The sequence below is a fragment of the Salminus brasiliensis genome, chromosome 11, assembly GCF_030463535.1.
Source record: "Salminus brasiliensis chromosome 11, fSalBra1.hap2, whole genome shotgun sequence".
Lineage (NCBI taxonomy): Eukaryota > Metazoa > Chordata > Actinopteri > Characiformes > Bryconidae > Salminus > Salminus brasiliensis.
Window position 1 is genome coordinate 17,624,866 of NC_132888.1, and position 18,860 is coordinate 17,643,725.

An 18,860-nucleotide genomic window follows, 5' to 3' on the forward strand; every position below is an offset into this window, starting at 1 on the left:
TTAAACCTTTCTTATTGTTTGTCTCCAACCCTGTCACATTTTAATATAAATAAACCTTATTTTTTCTAAAACATTATGATTTGTTTGTCAAATTATGATTTGTTGGTGAGTTTGTATGTTGCTATAAAAGTCAGTTTTTTAACATTTTGATATAATGAAAATTATATTATAAATGATTATAATTATAAATTATTAAATTGGCATGCATGATTGGTCAGAAACTTGACCATGTAAAGAACTGTGGCCATTTTGGTACAAAATTTACCATCTTGTCTTATTCCACCCTGTCACATTTTAATGTTAATATATCTCCCATGTCTGAATAAAAATGATAATACTAATAAGGGTTTTATGCCTGAGGTGAGAAAATATGTTAGTTTGAACTAACATCTAAAATCTATTACATGTTATAAATTATAAAGTGTATGCTCCTTATGAAAGCTTTGATAATTGCAACATGGAAATGGCATCCATTTGTAGAATGACTCAGCTAAAATACATCACTCCTATAATAAAATATAATGTGCTGCAGCACTACAGTGAGCGAGATGATCACCAGCTACTCCTAAATCAACTACTAGCATTACAGACTGGTCTGTCTCAATTCATTAAAGGTTTAAGCTTTTCACTTCTTCACCAATCTTCATATAAGTGCGTTATATAAAGAATGGCCTGGGGAAATGACTGTGAACGCCGAGACGAGTGCATTTCGCATCTTTATCTGGAAAATTCTAATTCTAATTCTAATTTTTGGACTGATAATAATATAATAATATGATAATAATATTATAAATAATAAATAAAGCAGCATTCTGTGGAGACGAAGCAGACCTCTTAGGTTGACTTTCAGCTTGTCAGTTGAAATACAACCTGTACTGTACCCTCCTGTAGCGAATTCTCACACATGGGCAGACACTCTGCATTGAAACTCTGGCCTGTCGATAAAAGGGATCCTTTTCTAAATCAATACTGACCTTGTGGGTTGCAGTTTTTACAGACTGACCTCTGCTAAGGTTAATGTGTCTGAATATTTCTAGAGCAGTGGGTGGCACTGGGGCACGGGCATTAGAATGGTAGTGTTGCTGCTAGCGGTGAGAATGACTGTAACACATGGCTGGTCAGCGTCCCCTGCAGACGAACAGTGGGTCCCCTGGCAATGTTATAGTAGACGGCGCACACTGTCATGGCTCCAGTAGTACAGCAGACAGGACTGGGCGTCAGCACTGCAGTTCTATTCCAGCCAGAACGCTGCATACACTCCATTTCTGCCTCGCACCACGTCTGCCACCACTTCTGTCACACTGATGTCTTATTTTTGGGATGGAGAGGACCACAATATTTCTAAATAATACGTATAGTATGGTCTAGATGTAGAATAGAAAGGAACAGTGCCACAGTTGGTCTTGTTCTGGCTCTCTACTCCAGCGCATTGGATTTGAAATGTATGATGTGTAAAATTTCAGCTTTTATTCTAGCATATTTACACGGATACTAGGTGACCTATAAATGAACCACAGCCAAATAAAACTGTTCTGTATCCTTTAGAGCCAATAAATGCCGGAGGTCTGTGACCCATAGGCATCACCTCATGCTGTGTATCTTGCCAAGTGACACACTACCATGCCTGTAATCCATTCATGTTCAGTTCATGCTTGTTTGGGGGATTTCTTGCTACTGTTATTCAGTCTTTAGTAAATAAAGCATGTGTGGCTCAGTGTGGTTCTGTTCACTTCAGCATTCACCCTGTTCCTGCCATCAGCAGACACATCAATAATAAACACAGCACTCTGCTACAGGCTCAACTTTGTCTCAACTATCCATCACCACTGCTTCAACTCTATAAGATGTTTACATACACACTGTTACCTGCAAAAGTTTGTCTCTTCCTCTTATACCTTAAACCTTCTGCAGTATAAAGCCGCACAGGGCCTAGTTCCCCCTTATTTAACTGAGCTACTTCACTCCAATTCTCCTGCCTACACTCTTGGATTTTCTGGCAATGGACTAACTGTCCATAAATTCAGATTGGTCAGCACTCAGGGCAGTTACAGGCCATATACTGTGGAACTCATTACCGCAATCCTGTCCAGTCTGCTCCTCACTCTCCTCCTTCAAAGCTCACTTTAAACCTTCCTTATTACTTTTTAATGCCTTTATTTGGAGTGATTGTGTAGTAGTAATAACACTAGGTTTTGCTTTAGGTATTGTTGTGTATGTTACTGTATATCACAACCTTGGTTGTGAAAAAGGCTAAAAAAAAAAAAAAAAAAGATAATATTATCATATAATATTTATAAATAGAGACGCGGACTAGGCACTGGACGGTTGCTGGTTAGATCCCCAGTACTTGTAGGAATGGTGGCCCGGGCTGTGAAGGAACAGTGCTTTCTCCTCTGCCAACATTAACAATCCCCAGTTGCTCCCCGGTGCCTGCCTGTGACTACCCAATTACACAACACCTATCACATGTAATGCTCCCGACACTGTGTTGGGGGGTGGGGGACTGACACATGTCTACTTTAGCACATGTGCAACCAGCAACCATGTTACAAAATGCCACAGCTCCGAGTGGTCCAGCGGACCTGAGGATCACAACTGGTTTTTCTCCCGCCGGCTCTTGCTGCTAATGACAGGTAGCATAACTTGGAATTCGAACCAGTGATCCTCAGGTCTGCTGGACCACCCGGAGCCATGGCATTTTGTAACATGGTTGTCATTAAGTCAGCTATCCACCTCATACTGTATTCCATAAGGGATTTGTTCAGTTAAGGAGGACAATAGGATCCATGAGCTGTGAACAATTCTGCAGTTTAAAAACACATCATGAATCTGACGTTGATTTTTGGTTACGACTTTTCTCAAGAACTAATTCCAGAAAATTATTTGTAAGATATTGATGAATGAAGTCCAAAGCATGGATTTAAGTCAAATTAAGAGCGTTTCCTTTAAAACCCAATACATTAAAATTTCAGAGGCGAAGCGGAAACAAATCAAAAACTGCCTCCCTGTTGCTCTCCCTGATCTTCAGCAGTCTCAGGTCGACCGTTGCCATGGATAATAAAGGGGGGAAAGACAATCCACCAAATGCACTGAGATAATGGTATTGCTATGGCTCCTGCCAGTGCTGAGAGCCTCTGTTTTCCATAGTCAGATGTTAAAGCAGCTCGGGCTAGAAGCTGAGTTGGGTGTTTGTGCCGTGCTATTGTGCTTAATTTGCTCCATTAAGTGCAGCAGCAGCAAGAGTCTCCTTGTGGGGGCTGACCTGTCTTCAGAATGTGATTCATTCGTGAGTGCAGCACTGCCTCTTGCTTTAGCTGTCGCTCACACTGCCTGCCTCTTAATCCCCCTGTTCTTTCTCTCCCACACCTACCTGTCAATATCGCTGAAACTGAACGCTTTTCTCTTTATTGTTGTTAGTAACACTCATGAACGGCTGTTGGCTTCCGAGATCTGATGTGATAGAGAAAGGCACTGTCTCTTCTATTGTCCCAGTACTCAATATCTACTTGAGCTAAGTGCCATTCATTTCCTGTCTCTCTCGTAGCCTGCAGTGACACACATACATACACACACACACACACACACACACACACACCCATGGCAAAAACAAACACACTTATTCTACGGTCCACAGACATCATTTGAAAAGGGGAAAAACTATGTGTGCTGCTGTGTGACTCTGTGTGTGCATGCACTGAGATGTGATCATATTTCTGTATTAAGGAACTAATCACTCTACCGTCTTGGGGCAGTGAACATATCTGGCCAAACTGATAATCAGGTCATGTGTAATGGGGTCCACCAGGTTCCGGAAGCTGGCGTAGCGATAGAGAACGTCATCCAGAGATGTAGACTCCATTCCCAGATCCTACATGAAAAAAAAAAAAAAACAGCACAGGAGCAGTTAACCAGTGCGGCAGCAGAAGACCACGCCCAGATCTGCAGCAAGCTCCACCCATTTTAAATGTTACAAAGCATATTCAATACACTGCCTTTAAAAATCCTCATGTATGAAATGTGTATTCATGTTTTTAATGATGCATATTAATGTATTTTGTTCATTTGTCCCGGCCTGACTGTCATTCGGAACAACGTTGATCACCACAGTTTCAAAGCCTAGGTCCAGATCAGTAAAACCACTTCAGGAGGTGGTCTAAGATGCATTTCAGCCACATGTTGTAGCAGTTCAACTGCATCTATCTTTCCAAGGTGCATTCAACAACCAAAACCCCTCCCAGTACAACCGAAAGAACAGTAATAATCACTGTGCAACAAGCGAAACAATCAGATTTTAGTCTGACTAACCAGAGATGCATTTGACTATCAAGTATGAATGTATGTGGCTAAAACCTTATCAGGATGAAATCCCGATACTAGTCACATGAAGTGACCAGGTGTTAGTATTAAGGTCCCAGATCCACAGGAAGTATTCTCTTGTGTGAGACAGAAAGTACAAGAGTGGAATCGAGAGGGAGAAGATGGAGGAAGCCATAAAAAAAATGTCCAAAGGTATTCAAAGACATTCTGTTATTTCACAGGAAGGTGTCTGCCGTGCATTATACAGTGTAAATGTCCTTCTGAATGTGAAAATGAGATGCCGATGCATTTGCTACTGTCCATTTCTCACCTGTGTTGAGCGGAAGAATGCGTCTACCATTTTTGTGTTGCATCGTGAACAACCGGCCGCAGCTGAGTCACTCTGCTAATGGACGGTAGCGTTCCTTTCTCGCTGCATAATCGTGACACAGTTCTTGTGTATTACAGAACGCAAGCTCCCTGTTACTATAGAGAAACTCCAATTATACGCTTCTGCAAATAGGCAAACCTGAATGAGAAATTAATCTACCATCCGGAGGCCTTGTTATCTACAAAGTAACAGGGCAAACAGAGGGACAAGCAATTACAGATGGTCCAAATGTCAGTCAATGTTTCGGGTTGGGGAGGTTTAGGACGGAGCAAAATTGCGTCACAAAGATGAAAGCAGAGTGGGTAAGCATGGAAAAAGAAAAATTAGAAAAGGAAGGCAAGGAAGGCAAGGAAGTCAGCGGTGCGTCTAGAGAAAATGCCATGCATCTTTGATGACGCAACATGAAATATGAATGCATAAGGCACATAAAGACCAAGAAGATCTATTCTGAGAACTGAGAGGTGAGCGATCAAGAGTGGACCACTGTAAAGGGCTTCCCCTCATTACTGGATTCTTCCTGCAATAATCTCCTCCCTCGCTGAAACAAGGGTCAGCCATGCACAATTATGTTAACCACATTATGTAAACCTCTTGCTACCGCGTCCCCTCCACAAGGCTGCATCTTAATTAACCAGACTCCATTCAATCAGAGGTCTGTCATCATGGATCATGAGCAGCAGGGCGCATGGTGGTACCAAAGGTCTCTCGACGTCTGTTCGTTTCTTCATCTTCTCAATAAGTGCACTTTCAAACGACATGCTACCTTGGAAGACTGCATCCTACAATACCATCACTCTGGTCTGCTTCATTTGAATGTATCTGTAAACTGACTGAAAATGGCACACACAGTCTACATGCGCGAAACCCACACTGTTGCTTAGCCAGAATCAGTCAGTTCATTTTGTTACGATATATGTGGGATTTTAAAAAGCCTTTGGGCTCAGCTTTTGATCCCTGTTCCACAAGGAACGAAGAGAGGCTTAGAAGATAATCGCAGATGACTCTGTCCTATAGGGGAATCTTATCATCTGTCTTGCTTAATGGCACATGGGCAGTGCATAGATACTGAAGAACTGCACCACAAAAGGCCTATGTAACACCACTTGGCTGCCACAGATCAGTAACAGCATGCCGTTACTAGAGATGTGTACGGGTAACTGAATCCTCGGTTAGCCATTTAAGGTGCCAGTACTTGAATACTAAAATCACTCTGGAATTTTGTTTCATAGCTCCTGAGAGAGACAACTATGTAAGTGTTGCCAGGGATTTTGGGCCACATGAAAAGATATTACAATGGCCCCACAATTATGCCCAAAATAATACATTTTTCAGGGCCCCTGTCAGACATAAGCCCTTAGAGTCATCCTAACCGCCCCCACCCCACATATGGGGCCCCTGGTTGGCCCTGCTGAGATGTTTGAAGGTCACAATCTAGATTCCAGGCGTGTCACAGTCACAAATGTCAAAATGAGTCACAATGACCATCCCTAGCTGTTACCACATGGCAGCACCATCAATTTTGTGGAATGTGAAAGCTGGACAACCCTGCCAAACTCTGCCAGTCTCAAAATCTCTCACACTGTCAGTCACTTGCACTTGAGCAAGGTCTCCAGCCTGGCTCTGCCTTCAGGCACTCAGCTTCCCCAGCAGTTGCTTGCTCAATGCCCCATCCCTTCATTGCAGACTGCGAGGTCCAGAGTAGCGGAGTGGCTTCACAGCACAGTAATAAATCGCACAGCCGCACTAATTGCATCAGCAGCCCTGGACAGAGCAGCCTCTGGGCATCTGTCTCAGCAGCACAGATGGAAGTAAAATATGCATCCTCACACTACAGCGGGAATGGAGGGAATACACATATGTCTGGCATACAGGTGGACTTGTAGCAGAGGATCATAACCTGTGCACTCTCTGTGCAATTTGCAGTTGTGATGTGACCTATCAGTGACAGATGATGAACTTCTATGTTGTCAATTTCTACATGGCCCCATACAGATGGCATCCAGTTAGAAAACAGCGGAGGCAAGTAATTTGATTGGCACCACAGCTCAGGCGCTCTTACACAATTTCTCTCTGCATAATACCACGCTGTTCTTCACACCAAAGTGGAAGCTGAGTTGAAATTCTGGGAAGAGGTTAGAGAACTTGCCTGACTTTGACCATGGCCAGACATTCCCAGTAATCTCTTTAACCAAGAACACACAGATATCAATAGGATTGAGATGGCGAGATCCATTCATTTTGAACAGTACATTTTCAATAAACTAAACATCTCATACACTGTGATTGACTGTTCAGGGGGTGTTCCTGTCTTGCATGTAATGATTATGTGTGCCCAGAAAGTGTGACCTTATCCAGGAAGATGGATGGATAGACATCTAATTTAATGATTAATTGATTCAAAGTCAAGTACAAAGATGCAATTCAGCGAGTCAGTCTGTTGTTCCTACTTCTCTTTATTACTATGATCAGACTGTTATGAACACATTATAAAGAGTATAAAGATCTAGCTAGTGCTTAAAGAAAAATATTTCTGTAAGGCCAGTCCAAGCTGATCTCAATGTGGTTATAATATTTTGGTGACTTTATTAGGTTGAATTGTGGATGATTAATATATAAATTGTAATGGATTCTTTTAATTGCAACAAAAAGTTGGATTCAACCGGATCTTCAGTGTGGGTGGCACAGAAACTTCGATTAAACTGAAAATGTGGTTTGGTTGAATCGGTTTATTCAAAAGAACCGGTTAAACGATTCGTTCATGAGTCACTTCAACAAGAATACGTTAATAACTAAGCTGATAGTGACTCGATCTTCAGAGCTGAAAAAGACTCTAAGGTGTCTATAAAGTCCACACAGATTTGTTCAGTGTAATTGCAAAGCAATAATCTGATTCTATTGGATCAGAATGGGTGAATCGGTTCACCTGGTTTATTAAAAAGAACCAGTTCAAAATAACGATTCGCTCCTTAATCTCTAAAACGTGAGTGGGTGAATGATTAGGCTGAGCTGTTGACAGATGCAGTGAGGTAATATAGAGCTAAAAATATAAAAAAAAACTTCTCAGAAACTTCATAAACTAAATGATATTCTACTGAAGTTCATGCCTTCTGTACACCAGCCATGCCCCTTGACGTCCGTACCTGCCGCAGGGTCTTCAGCATCTCAGTGGCCTCGTCGTGTTTGCCTTGCTTGGCCAAGAGCAGCATGTCCTGTATCATGCCTATTCGGCGCTGGTATGGAGGTGGAGGGGTCCCGGCTCGGCCCAGCTTGTCGCCCGGCCTGAGGGTTAACGAGGCCAGCAGCTCGGGTCTCTCTCTGGTCGAGGTTTTCTTCCACGGAGGTGAAAGAGGGCTGCCCCCGGCTTCCGGCCCCGGGCTCTTTGCTTGCTTCCCTCCCATGGTTGAACACCCCAATCTCACACCACAGATGGGAGCTCCTCAGATTTACTTCAGGTCAGCAGCACATCAACGGGTGGAGGAAGGTGGTAAACAGGGCAGGGACTGATAGCAAGTTCATTCTCACGGACATGTTGAGATGTTTAGCTTACCTTCACAACAGAGGTCTTAGCTACGCATTTCTTGGGGGGAATGGGTCTAACATCCGTAGAAAACACAAATCCGAGGAGTCTAGTGAACACGGCGCTGTTCTGCTCCCCCAGAAGACAAACACCTCTACAAACTCTTGTTAGGCGCCACCAGTCGACTTTCTCTACTTTCCTCATCCATTTATTTCACAAACTTCAGAATTTCAGTCATCTTATCCTCCAAGGACGTGTCTGGTTAATAAAACGGACAGGTGCATTAAGGTTCCCTAAAATGTCCAACGCTTTACAATAAAATGCCCACCAAACTGCCACGAATGAGCTCCTCGCCCAGTCAGGTTAAAACGACAAGGGGCGACACGTTCACCGACTGTCAAACAACCAGATAAGCGACTTCAGAGCCCCTCAGGTCGGGAACAGCTCGGATGCTAAAGCCTGCAGCATGGCCGAGGCGCTCGCTGAGGGGGGAGATCGGTCCAAAGCTCAAACTACCATTGTGCACTTCGTCCCCCTGCAGATCATCGCCCTGTCAAAGAGCAGAGACGCAGAAAGCTTCTCCATGGGCTAAAAAAGCTAACGCTTCACATATCCTCCCTGCTCCTCACCGGACCGGACCGGACCGGACCGCGCTCCGAATTCATGACGGAAAGTAAAGCTCGCTAACGGGGAGCCCGTCCGTCTCCTCCCGGCCCATCCTCGCGTTCCCCCATCAAGTCTGCTGCCAGAGCCGCCCAATAAACGGCGGACCTCCGCTTCGGCTCGCTGTCCTCTGTTTGCCTGGTTTGTAAATGACCTCGCTCAGGTGTGTCCCGGGTGACGCTGGAGTGTTTTCGGGCTGGGCTGCATCCTCCCTGACACTAACGCAGGCTGGGAGCGTGTGTGTGTGTGTGTGTGTGTGTGTGTGTGTTATCGTGCAGCACTGCCTCTCTCTCTCACTCTCACTCACTCTCTCTCTCTCTCTCTCTGGGCTGGGAGGGGTTCAGCTGTGAACAACATCTTCCAGTTCAGTTTCAGTCTGATAACACGCCAGCGTTCACCCACTGAGCTTAACGGCTGTGTGTACAGTTAGCCAGCTAAACTCACATGCTAGCTAAACTGTCGACAGTATTATCCAGGCAGTCAGACAAATAAAAAAAAGACTTACTGGAAAAAAAAATCTTATTGGAAAAAAGCTTAAGTTATCTTCCCTTGAGAAAAACTGTCTAACAGGAACCCCTCAGTCAGGTTTTACTGGTAAGAGCCATCTGGCTAAACTGAGATTTTCTGCTTTATGGAATACAGACTGAGAATGATTATGGGCTGTAATTATTTCCTTTGTATTTTTACTTCTACTCAAGTAAGTTTTTTAAATAGGTTCCTATTCATTTTTAATGCTCGATTTAAACACCTCTTGTAAAACACCTCCCTGCAAGCCCTCATTGCTTGCAGGCTGGAATCCAGACAAATCCCTCTTACTGTACTAAATTACATTGTGTGACTTTTAGTAGTTAGTAGGAAAGCAAGTTGAAGGAAATACCAGGAGATACAAATGTTAAATATTTGCAAATATTCCATTCACTCTCTCAAACCATGTCCCAGCAATCAGAAGCAAACCATACTAATACTCAAACCAAAAGTCCCAGTTCAATTTGTTGTAGACTCTGCGGTGGTGTTGCACTGTTCTACTGTGCAGCAACACCCTCACAAATATGACCTTCATAGAAGCATCAGGCATCAGAAGAAAACCTTCCCTGTGTCCTCAGCCCATAAAATACAGTATCTGAGGTTTACAATGGTACATCTAAGCCAGCCATAGTAAGTAAAAATAGAACTTTGGCTGTAATAAGCAAAGGTATATTTGGAGAACAAAATTAATTTAATGAAAAGAACACCTTTCCAACTGTTAAGCACAGATTTTGCAGCCAGTGGTATGGGGAACACACACACATACATATATATATATATATATATATATATATATATATATATATATATATATATATATATTGCTATTTCTATATATTCTGTCTGTTTTATCTTACTATGTCTGTATATATTTCTACTTTGTTTTATTCTTGTTTTATATTGTATAAATCCTTTCCTTGGTTCATATCCTATTGTTTTATGTGACCAGACAGTTATCAAAGCATTTAATCACTAATTGTATCATGCATAACTGTGTATGTGACAGATTCATTTTGAGGTAAACATCTGTACAAGAGCTGAAGATGAAAAACAGGATAATGATCCCAAACATACCTTAAAATCCACAAAGGACTACCTTAAGACATGCAAGCTGAAGAATTTGCCATTTCCCTCACAGTTCCCCTGACCTAAACATCACTGAAAATCTGTGGATAGACCTCATAAGAACATTGCATGCAAGACTGTAACCTTTTGCAAAAAAGAACGAGTGAAAATCCATCAAACAAGAACAGAAGGACCTTTAGCTGGCTAAAAGTATTAACCATGCAGGGTGCCCAAACCTTTGCTCTAGATACTTTCTTGTTTTTTGGAGCCATTTGCCTTTTGTTAATCAGGTCATCAGTTGTTGAAACAAAAAAATGCCAGGTGAATTTATATTTAAAGCCACACACCTGTGTAAGTTGGCACAAATTGGCAGTCATTTGCAGTGGAAATGCCAGTGGACTGCAGCAGACAAACCCATGTGCAGTTGTTTCTGATCTGTGCTGTCAGCATCTCCAGCTGTACACACTCCAGGACTGTTTTATTACTCTATACTGACACCTAGTGCACTTAATGAATACATAAAAAAACAAAAACGTGGAATTGAGATGTGTTATGGCTGTGGGTTTGTCATCATTATTCACATTCACATAACATTCTCCAAATAAACTACACTATATGGCCAAAAGTATTGGGACACTTGCTTATACATTGTTTTTCTGAAATTAAGGGTATTAAAAAGTGTTTACCCTGCTTTTGTTGACATCTAATGCCTACCCTGCTTTTGTTGAAGTAACTGTCTCCACTGTCCAGGGAAGGCTTTCTGCTAGATTGGAGCTCTGAGACTTTGATTGCATTCAGCAACAATAATCTTAGTAAGGGCAGGATGTTGGATAATTACCACCCTAACTCATCCCCACCTCTCAATGCATCCTAAAAGTATTGGATAGAGCACCAACCATCATTCCAGGGAACACAGCTCAATGCTGGGGTGCTTTTTATTAACAGGGTTCATTATGTCTCATTGCTACAGATGTATAAAATCAAGCAGCTAACCCTGCAGTCTTCCTTTAAAAACATTAGTGAAAGAATGGGTCGTGCTAAAGAGCTCTCTGAATTCTAGCTTGGTACTGTAATAGGATGCGACGCTAATAGGTTGCAACGAGTCAGTTGGTTACATTTTTGCCTTTCCTGGATACTTTGAGCAACTGTCCATTGAAAACCTTTAAGATGGCTTCCCAAAACTTCCCATAAGAGTAGAAGCTATTGTAGCTGTATGTATGTGTGCTATTACTTTTGTCAATATAAGTGTATGTCTGTGTGGTGGTACAGATCTGTGGAAAAAGAAAAAAAAAAAAAAAAAAAGACAAAAGTAGGAGAGAAGGAAGTAACTCCAGAGCAATCACCCTCTTTCCTCATTGTTCCCACAGAAATATAAGCCTTCATTCTAAAAAGGCAACAAATATGAGAATGACCAAAACAATGTCAAAATTGCACATTTATTAATGCTTTATACATTCTTATTTACAGTACAGTATTAGCCAAGCTTTAATTTCACACTCAACATTCCTAAAAAAAAAAAAAAAAAAAAGGGGGGGGGGGACAAAACAAAAAAAAACCAAAAAAAAAAAAACCAGGCCAATTGTGCTGCATCTGACAAAGCACACTCAGTTCAGAAGTGCAACACAACCAGAATTAGAACAGCGGTCTCAATAACCCTAGCCGTTCTTTACCTCAGCGGTATCCTCCAACACTCATTCATCCATTACTTTGGAATTTATTCCTTTCATAGGATTTGCTTCAGAGCATCTTTCCTACTCAAGCTTCCCACAGACTGTCAAAAAAAACAAAAACACCCACACACACCAACGCAAAAAAAAAAAAAAAAAAAAAAAAACCCAAACCCTCAAAAGCTTATTATTGACTGTTAGCTTGTGGGAAAAAGACTGAATCCGACTGTCCAAATAAGACTCTGACCAGTAACCCACTCCCCTGAAAAAGAAATAATCGGGGACAAAAAAAAAGGTCGGATTTATCACATTCAAATTCCCTTCAGGAATTGCAGAGCAGGGAAAACAGCTTCTCAAGCTACATCTCAACATTAGTCCATATGCAGTAGTCTACCTGAGATTCCCCAGCATTCCCTTTCACTTTGTGTTGTTTTGCACGCTCAAAATCACCAACACGTATGGCTGTAGTGCGTGTTCTAATACTGCAGGATGTGTTACTTCCACTTCACATCAACACACATCTCCTACTCCTGAAGAGGCAACACTAAGGCATAGTGCATAGAATAGCATTATGGCGCATGGTATACTTTAAAAAGCTGTTCCTAGTGGGAGTTTATGATGCAGTGTAGCCAGCAGGGGGCGCTTTATCATCCTTATTGCTCTCCAGGGAGAAGGGTGGAATGCGCACGTCAAAGTGGGAGCCATCTGTCCTTTCGATCCGGAATGTGCCCCTATACAGAAACAAAAAATGAAAACACTGCATTTAATTTCCGGCCAATTAAATAAGCAACACACAAACGGTAAACTAAAACACCAGCTGTGTTCTATTATTGAGACTACTGTTATACCACACTATATGTGCAAATGTTTGTGGACACCCCTTCTAATGAATGCATTCAGCTACTTTATACTTCACCCATTACTGACTCCGATGTGCAGATGCACACTTACACAGCTTGCCTAGTCCTTGTAGAGAGGTATTGTCAACAGAGTAGGATTCTCTGGGACCTAATGCCAGGCATGGTCTAGAGGGGTATAAAGACCCCCAGCATTGAGCTGTGGAGCAGTGCAATTGTGTTCTCTGGAATGATGCTGCTCCATCCAATACTTTTGGGAGGAGTTGGGAAGTTGAAAGTGGTGATCATCCCATATTCTGACCAATCAAATCCTCACTGCAATGCTACAAAATCTAGAATAACTGTTTCTTGACAGTAAAGACTTCTACTTTATTTGTTTACATTTACATTTATGGCATTTAGCTGACGCTCTTATCCAGAGCGACTTACAAGGTTACCCGTATTACAGAGGTGGGTCAGTGTAGTGTTAGGAGTCTTGCCCAAGCACTCTTATTGGTGTAGCGCAGCACAGTCACCCAGACTGGGAATCGAACCCCAGTCTCCCACATGGTGCGGTAGCTCAGTGGGAGATTATCTATTGCGTTTGTTTTTATTTATATAAATACCCTTGATTTCAGAACAAAAAAAACAAAAACATGAATGAGCAGTTGTCCCAATACTTTTGTCCATATAGCACAAGATTTTCCCCCTCTCATCTTTTGGCTTTTGTTTGTTTTCTAAAGAAATCTAGGACTTCTAGCAGAAAGCAGACAGTTAACTCACCACATATGTCCACTTGGTGCCTGCAAAGACACATGGCTGCTGTACTGAAACGCTGGTTGTTCTTTTGACAACACCGGCTCCTGTTGGACAACAAGTGAACAGTCACTTTCTTCCGTTGATGCCTGACCTCCCCACATGAACTAGCTTGGAACAAAGCGCGGAGTTATACAGCAAACTCTAGTTCATTACATGGGCTCATGCTTACCCGGCCAACCACTCCTCTGCCACGCACCGTTTCCAGAGTGCCTGACAGGCTGAAGATTCTCCAGTGCCTCTCTCGCAGCTGAACCACCTCATCGCCCAAGTTCTCCAGACGAATACAGTATCGCCACTGAGAAATATTCAAAAGGTACAACCAACATAACGGTCAGTCGGACCGTGCAACGGTCAATCGGACTGTGCAAGGATTTTAACTGCTGATTTACTGCCGCTACTTACCCAATACACATGGGAGTTCTGTGCTTCCTATGGAGAGACAAAGTCAAATTAAGACCAGATCATATACACAAATATAATTTCTCTTGATCACAAACCAAACATTTTTTCTACATTACGCCTTGTCCACAGCTGCAGAACTTTAAAAAGCTCTTTGGTTGATTGTTTTTTTTCTCTGATTAATGTTTTTCTGAGCATGTGTGAGATGGAGCTGTTGAGATCTGCTGTTTGAACACACCGTGAAAAAATATTTGTTAAAAAAAAAAAAAAAAAAAAAAGGGCATCATGTGTGCGCTGTATTTAGGTCTGCTTTGGCCAGTACACTTGCTTCTTAAGAAATCTGACCTCAAACTGTGCGAGTCGTTGGCACCCCTGCCTGGGCTGGCATGCTCACGTGAGCGTTTTAGGGTCATTTTTGTGTTTTCATGTGGGCGAAGAGACTGCCCTAGATTAAATACACATCCCATTTGTGGTCATGTAACCTCAGTGAGAACTCCTGTTCTTCCACTGCGTACGTACAATAACTCAGTAACTCAGTTAACATGGCAACAGAGGATTTCTGGCCAATCCTCACATCTGTCGGTTTTAGTCCCTTGCCCATGGGTCAAAAGAGGGAACACAAATGGGACATCTACAACTTACACCTACAGGAGCTTTTATGGCATCCCATTCTAAATTCATGAGCTTTAATATGGAGTTGTTCCCCCATTTGCAGCTCCAACAGGTAGGGTTGTCGTGATAACCGCACACAACATTGCGCTATTAACAAGCAAACCGCAGAGGAATGGCAAGCAACCGCCACACCGCGGTGGAGACAACGGCAGGTGCTCTGGTCACAAAACCAAACGCAGCTTCGCCAGTTTAGACGAGGCAGTATTCACGTACATCTATACATCACGTTGGACGTGAGCTATTGAGTCGTCATGTCAATGAATAGATGAAACCACACATATGAAAAGATGCTGGTAGTGAAAGACTGCATCAGTACCACCACCAAAAACCCCCAATACAAAACAATATTGGACAGACAACAAATTCTGCCTTCACACCCTAGAGAGGAGTGCGTTTGGGCATATTGATAGCCCACTTAGGTCCACGCTAAACCACACATGGCGAACATGCTTTCTTTGCGTGCAACAAGGACAAAACCTACTTATGTTGTTTGTGACCAGACAGATTGGCGCAGTCACTTGTTCTAGATTGTATCATGTATGGAAAAGGAGCTATAGAAATGCAACAAATAAATGAATCAACACTGTCTCCAAGAAAAGCTGCACACCCATGAACAAGTATCCTAAAGAGGAGATGTTTTTCAGTCTGAATGACTTCAGCTTACCCTCATGCCCATGTAGAAGGGGATAACTGTGACACGGATATTGTCCGTCGTCTCCCTGTGAACATCAGACAGCTCCAGCCAGGGGTGGTTCTTCTCCTGCCAGGCCTGGAGTGTGTCCCTTGGGGTAAAAGGGGGTGCTGTGTAAGCAAACGAATACCATTTTATTAGAGACCGATGGTAGAAGGTAGCGGATATGTGAATAATCTAAAGGTAAAGGAGAAGTTACTTTTGGAAGGGTTAAACATGAGGAAGCGCTCAAACAGCTCATGCTGAATAGGAATCTGCTCGGTTGAGTTGTACGGCAGGATGTCTTCATGACTTACGTAATCCAGACCTAAACAATTTAGGAAATTCAGGAGATTTAGAAGAAGAAAAAAAACATTGAAAAAGCCAAATACACAAACATGAAATAAATGCTCACTTTTGTACAGGCGCTTTCTGCAGTCACATACCTGGGATAGCGTACAAAGCCCTGCTGTCATCATGATTGGCCAGAAATGTAACTGCCTCTGTTTGAGACCTTTGAGACTGAAAAAAACAAGCTAATATACAATGAAGGAGGAAAAAATAAATAATCACATACAGACCAAAGCATCCTTTAAGGGACACATCACAGCAATCTGCTGCATCTGCACTGTATAGTTGATTAGTGTGTAAAAACTGACACTACCTGTACTGAATAGAAGCTATATAATAGAAGTCTCTGTGCAGTTGCTTTAGTGGCGGATGGAGATCAGTAGAGGTGTATTATGCTTTCCAATGAAGTTTGAACACTTCAGCATAGCCCAGCCATGCCCCACACTCCTCCTGCCTTCCAGCTCTAGTCTCTTTAGATTGTGTCTCTTTATATCTAGATCTTTAGATTTAGATCTCAATCATTTATATTTCTTCACTCAAAATGTTGTAAGCATCATCAATCAATTAAAAACAAAGGGTATTCATCATTGCAGTTCAATAGATTAGTTCAAGATGTATGAATCAAGACTATTCTAAGTATTCTATGTATCTAAGACTACTCTAAACAATAATGAGAACTGGTTACTTAATGAGTAAGGTCACTTACTATATGAGGGCAGTCCCGGGTGTCTATAAGGACCTGGTAGTAGGTGTGCGTTTTCCCCTGCACCTCTTTTGACCCGTGGGCTAGGGACTCTGGTTTGCTGGAATAGTGAAAACCAACAGATATAAGGATTGGCCAAAAATGCTGAAATGGCCATCAAGAAGAGAATTTGGAACATCTGGAGAATTACCCGTCAGATGTTGTAGGACATACATCTCGATCATACAGACGTGCATGCCAGGGGAATAACACGATTCCCCTGTAGCCAAAAACACTGTGGAGAAAAAGCTGCAAGGAAGCAAAATGTCTTTACTTTGCTGAACAAGAACATAAATAAGGACTAAAGAAACTGAATCCTTCAAGTCTCCTTAGCTAAATATAAGGTGTGGAGGCGTTGATAAAGCAGAGCTTGTGAATCTGTCTGAAGTGACTCTCATAAGTTCCCTCTTGCCTTGCACAGCTACCTATGTACAACAAATGCGCTATAGCGACAAAAGTATTGGGACACTGACTTCATTGATTCTTCTGAAATCAAGGGTATTTTTTAAAAACTTTATCCTGCCTTTGTTGGAGCAACTGTCTATGGTCCAGGGGAAGCTTTCTACCATGTTCGGGAGCATTGCTGTGAGGAACTGCTTGCATTCAGCAACAAGAGTATTAATGAGATCAGGATGCTGGATGATCACCACCCCATCTCATCCCCAACACCACACTTCAACCCAAAAGTACTGGATGGAGCACAATCATTCCAGTTCCACTGCTTAATGCTAAGGAGGTTTATACCCTTTAGCCAATGCCTGGCATTAGGCATGGTGCAATAGGTTCATGTCCATCTACTCCAGAAGGTTCTATTCCATTGGCAGTTCTTCTCTACAGAGACTAGGCAAGCTGTTTATGTGTGCTTCTGCACATCTGTGTCAACTTAAAGTAGCTGAATGCATTCATTAAAAGGGGTGTCCACAAACAGCTGGACATATTGTGTATATATTAGTAAATGTCATTAAATTAACACAGGCAAACAGCAACAGAACTGCAACGCATACCTGGCCTGTTTCATACTTGCCGTGCTGCTTTGGTGCTTCGAAAACTCCAACAGTCTCCAATACCTTCCCGTTTGGCCTGTTTCTGCAAAATACCAAAAGACAGTCACTAACAACCAAGGATTGCCATGTTATAGGTAGCAGCCATTCCCACTTTGCAGATCATTTCTCAGATCATAGGCTCATAATTGACAGTGCACTCAATAAACCACTTCCTCAACGTGCAATACTAGTGTGTCCTAGCTTGAACATTACGCAAGCAATCTGGAAAGCTGGACACAGGCCAGGCTGAATCGGAGATGCCCCAGATAGCCATGCTCCCTGCTGAAAGACACTGCTGAGCACAAATAGGACTTGCTTGCTGTTCTCCATTGCCTTCCTTCTGAGGTATCTTGCAGTGCAGTGCAAAAGACAGACCTGAGAGGACTATCTGAGGGACATAACAGCAGTCTACTTTAAGGCTGAACTGTTGACATGCATTCAGTGCATTAATATTTCAGTTTTAACACTAGTAGGTTCTGCAACATACACCTCTGAAATATTGAAGTGTATGCCAGTTCTAAAGAGCTTTCAGAGTGACCACACTAAGCCTCTCAAATTATAAGCATCCAGACATTGCTGTCACTGCTGGCCACACACTGCACTCTGGAGCCCATTTTCTCAGACTTTACTGGGCAGTAAACTCTATGGAGCAATGTTCTTAAAGGAAAGCCAGTAAAACAGAGGTATATATGCCTTTAGAGAGGATGTATTGCTAGAGCACAGCAGCATTACACGCTGGTATAGGCTACTGGAGGAGGACAAGGCATGGCACGTCTGAGCACACCTCTTACCGTGATGACATGAATCTGGTTTGCTGAAAACTGGACGAAGCGCAAAGTAAACATGCTGGCCGGGTCCTAGTCCACTCCACTCCTCGGTTGTATTCAATGACACTCGCTACTCTGTGAGGGCGCTTCTTGTATTTACTGACGGTCAGCAGCAGACCTCGACGGAGCGCGCACGCAGCCATCTTTCTTTGGTACACACACGGGTTACTTACTCAAAACTCACGTCAACAACGTGACATGAAGTGGAGATCCGCAAACAGCCAGCATATCGGTTACACTGCAATCTGTTAAAACACCACGTCCTTTCCAGCAGTTAAAACCAGCTGAACTGGAGAGATTTTGCACGCTTTCTAACAACTTTGGCTGCCATCATTTCCCACAATGCATTGCGAAATACGAAAACAAATAATATCATT

The 18,860-nt window shown here is 42.6% G+C and overlaps 2 protein-coding genes across 3 annotated transcripts in view; both read right to left on the reverse strand.

Moving 5' to 3' along the window:
- The window catches only part of lrrc75a (leucine rich repeat containing 75A), a 32,659-nt gene extending 23,534 nt beyond the window's left edge, over positions 1–9,125 (reverse strand). Inside the window, exons 1-2 of the mRNA XM_072692019.1 lie at positions 7,828–9,125; positions 3,740–3,868 (exon numbers count right to left, since the gene is read on the reverse strand). Coding sequence (XP_072548120.1) covers positions 3,740–3,868; positions 7,828–8,085 — 387 coding nt within the window. The 5' untranslated portion in view covers positions 8,086–9,125. The remainder of the gene's footprint in view (positions 1–3,739; positions 3,869–7,827) is intronic.
- A 2,752-nt stretch (positions 9,126–11,877) lies between these two features.
- On the reverse strand, positions 11,878–18,809 carry poldip2 (polymerase (DNA-directed), delta interacting protein 2). 2 transcript variants are annotated; one of them, XM_072692021.1, is made up of 11 exons: positions 18,448–18,809; positions 17,618–17,693; positions 16,765–16,862; positions 16,578–16,674; positions 15,967–16,042; positions 15,741–15,848; positions 15,515–15,651; positions 14,182–14,208; positions 13,949–14,074; positions 13,744–13,823; positions 11,878–12,855 (listed from the first exon to the last, which is right to left on the reverse strand). In XM_072692021.1, the coding sequence occupies exons 1-11, from the start codon at positions 18,624–18,626 to the stop codon at positions 12,738–12,740; spliced, it is 1,122 nt and encodes a 373-aa protein (XP_072548122.1). In that variant the 5' UTR covers positions 18,627–18,809; the 3' UTR covers positions 11,878–12,737. The 2 variants fall into 2 exon arrangements, with proteins under 2 accessions (XP_072548122.1, XP_072548121.1); XM_072692020.1 differs by having other exon boundaries at positions 17,618–17,699.
- Positions 18,810–18,860: the final 51 nt, after the last annotated feature.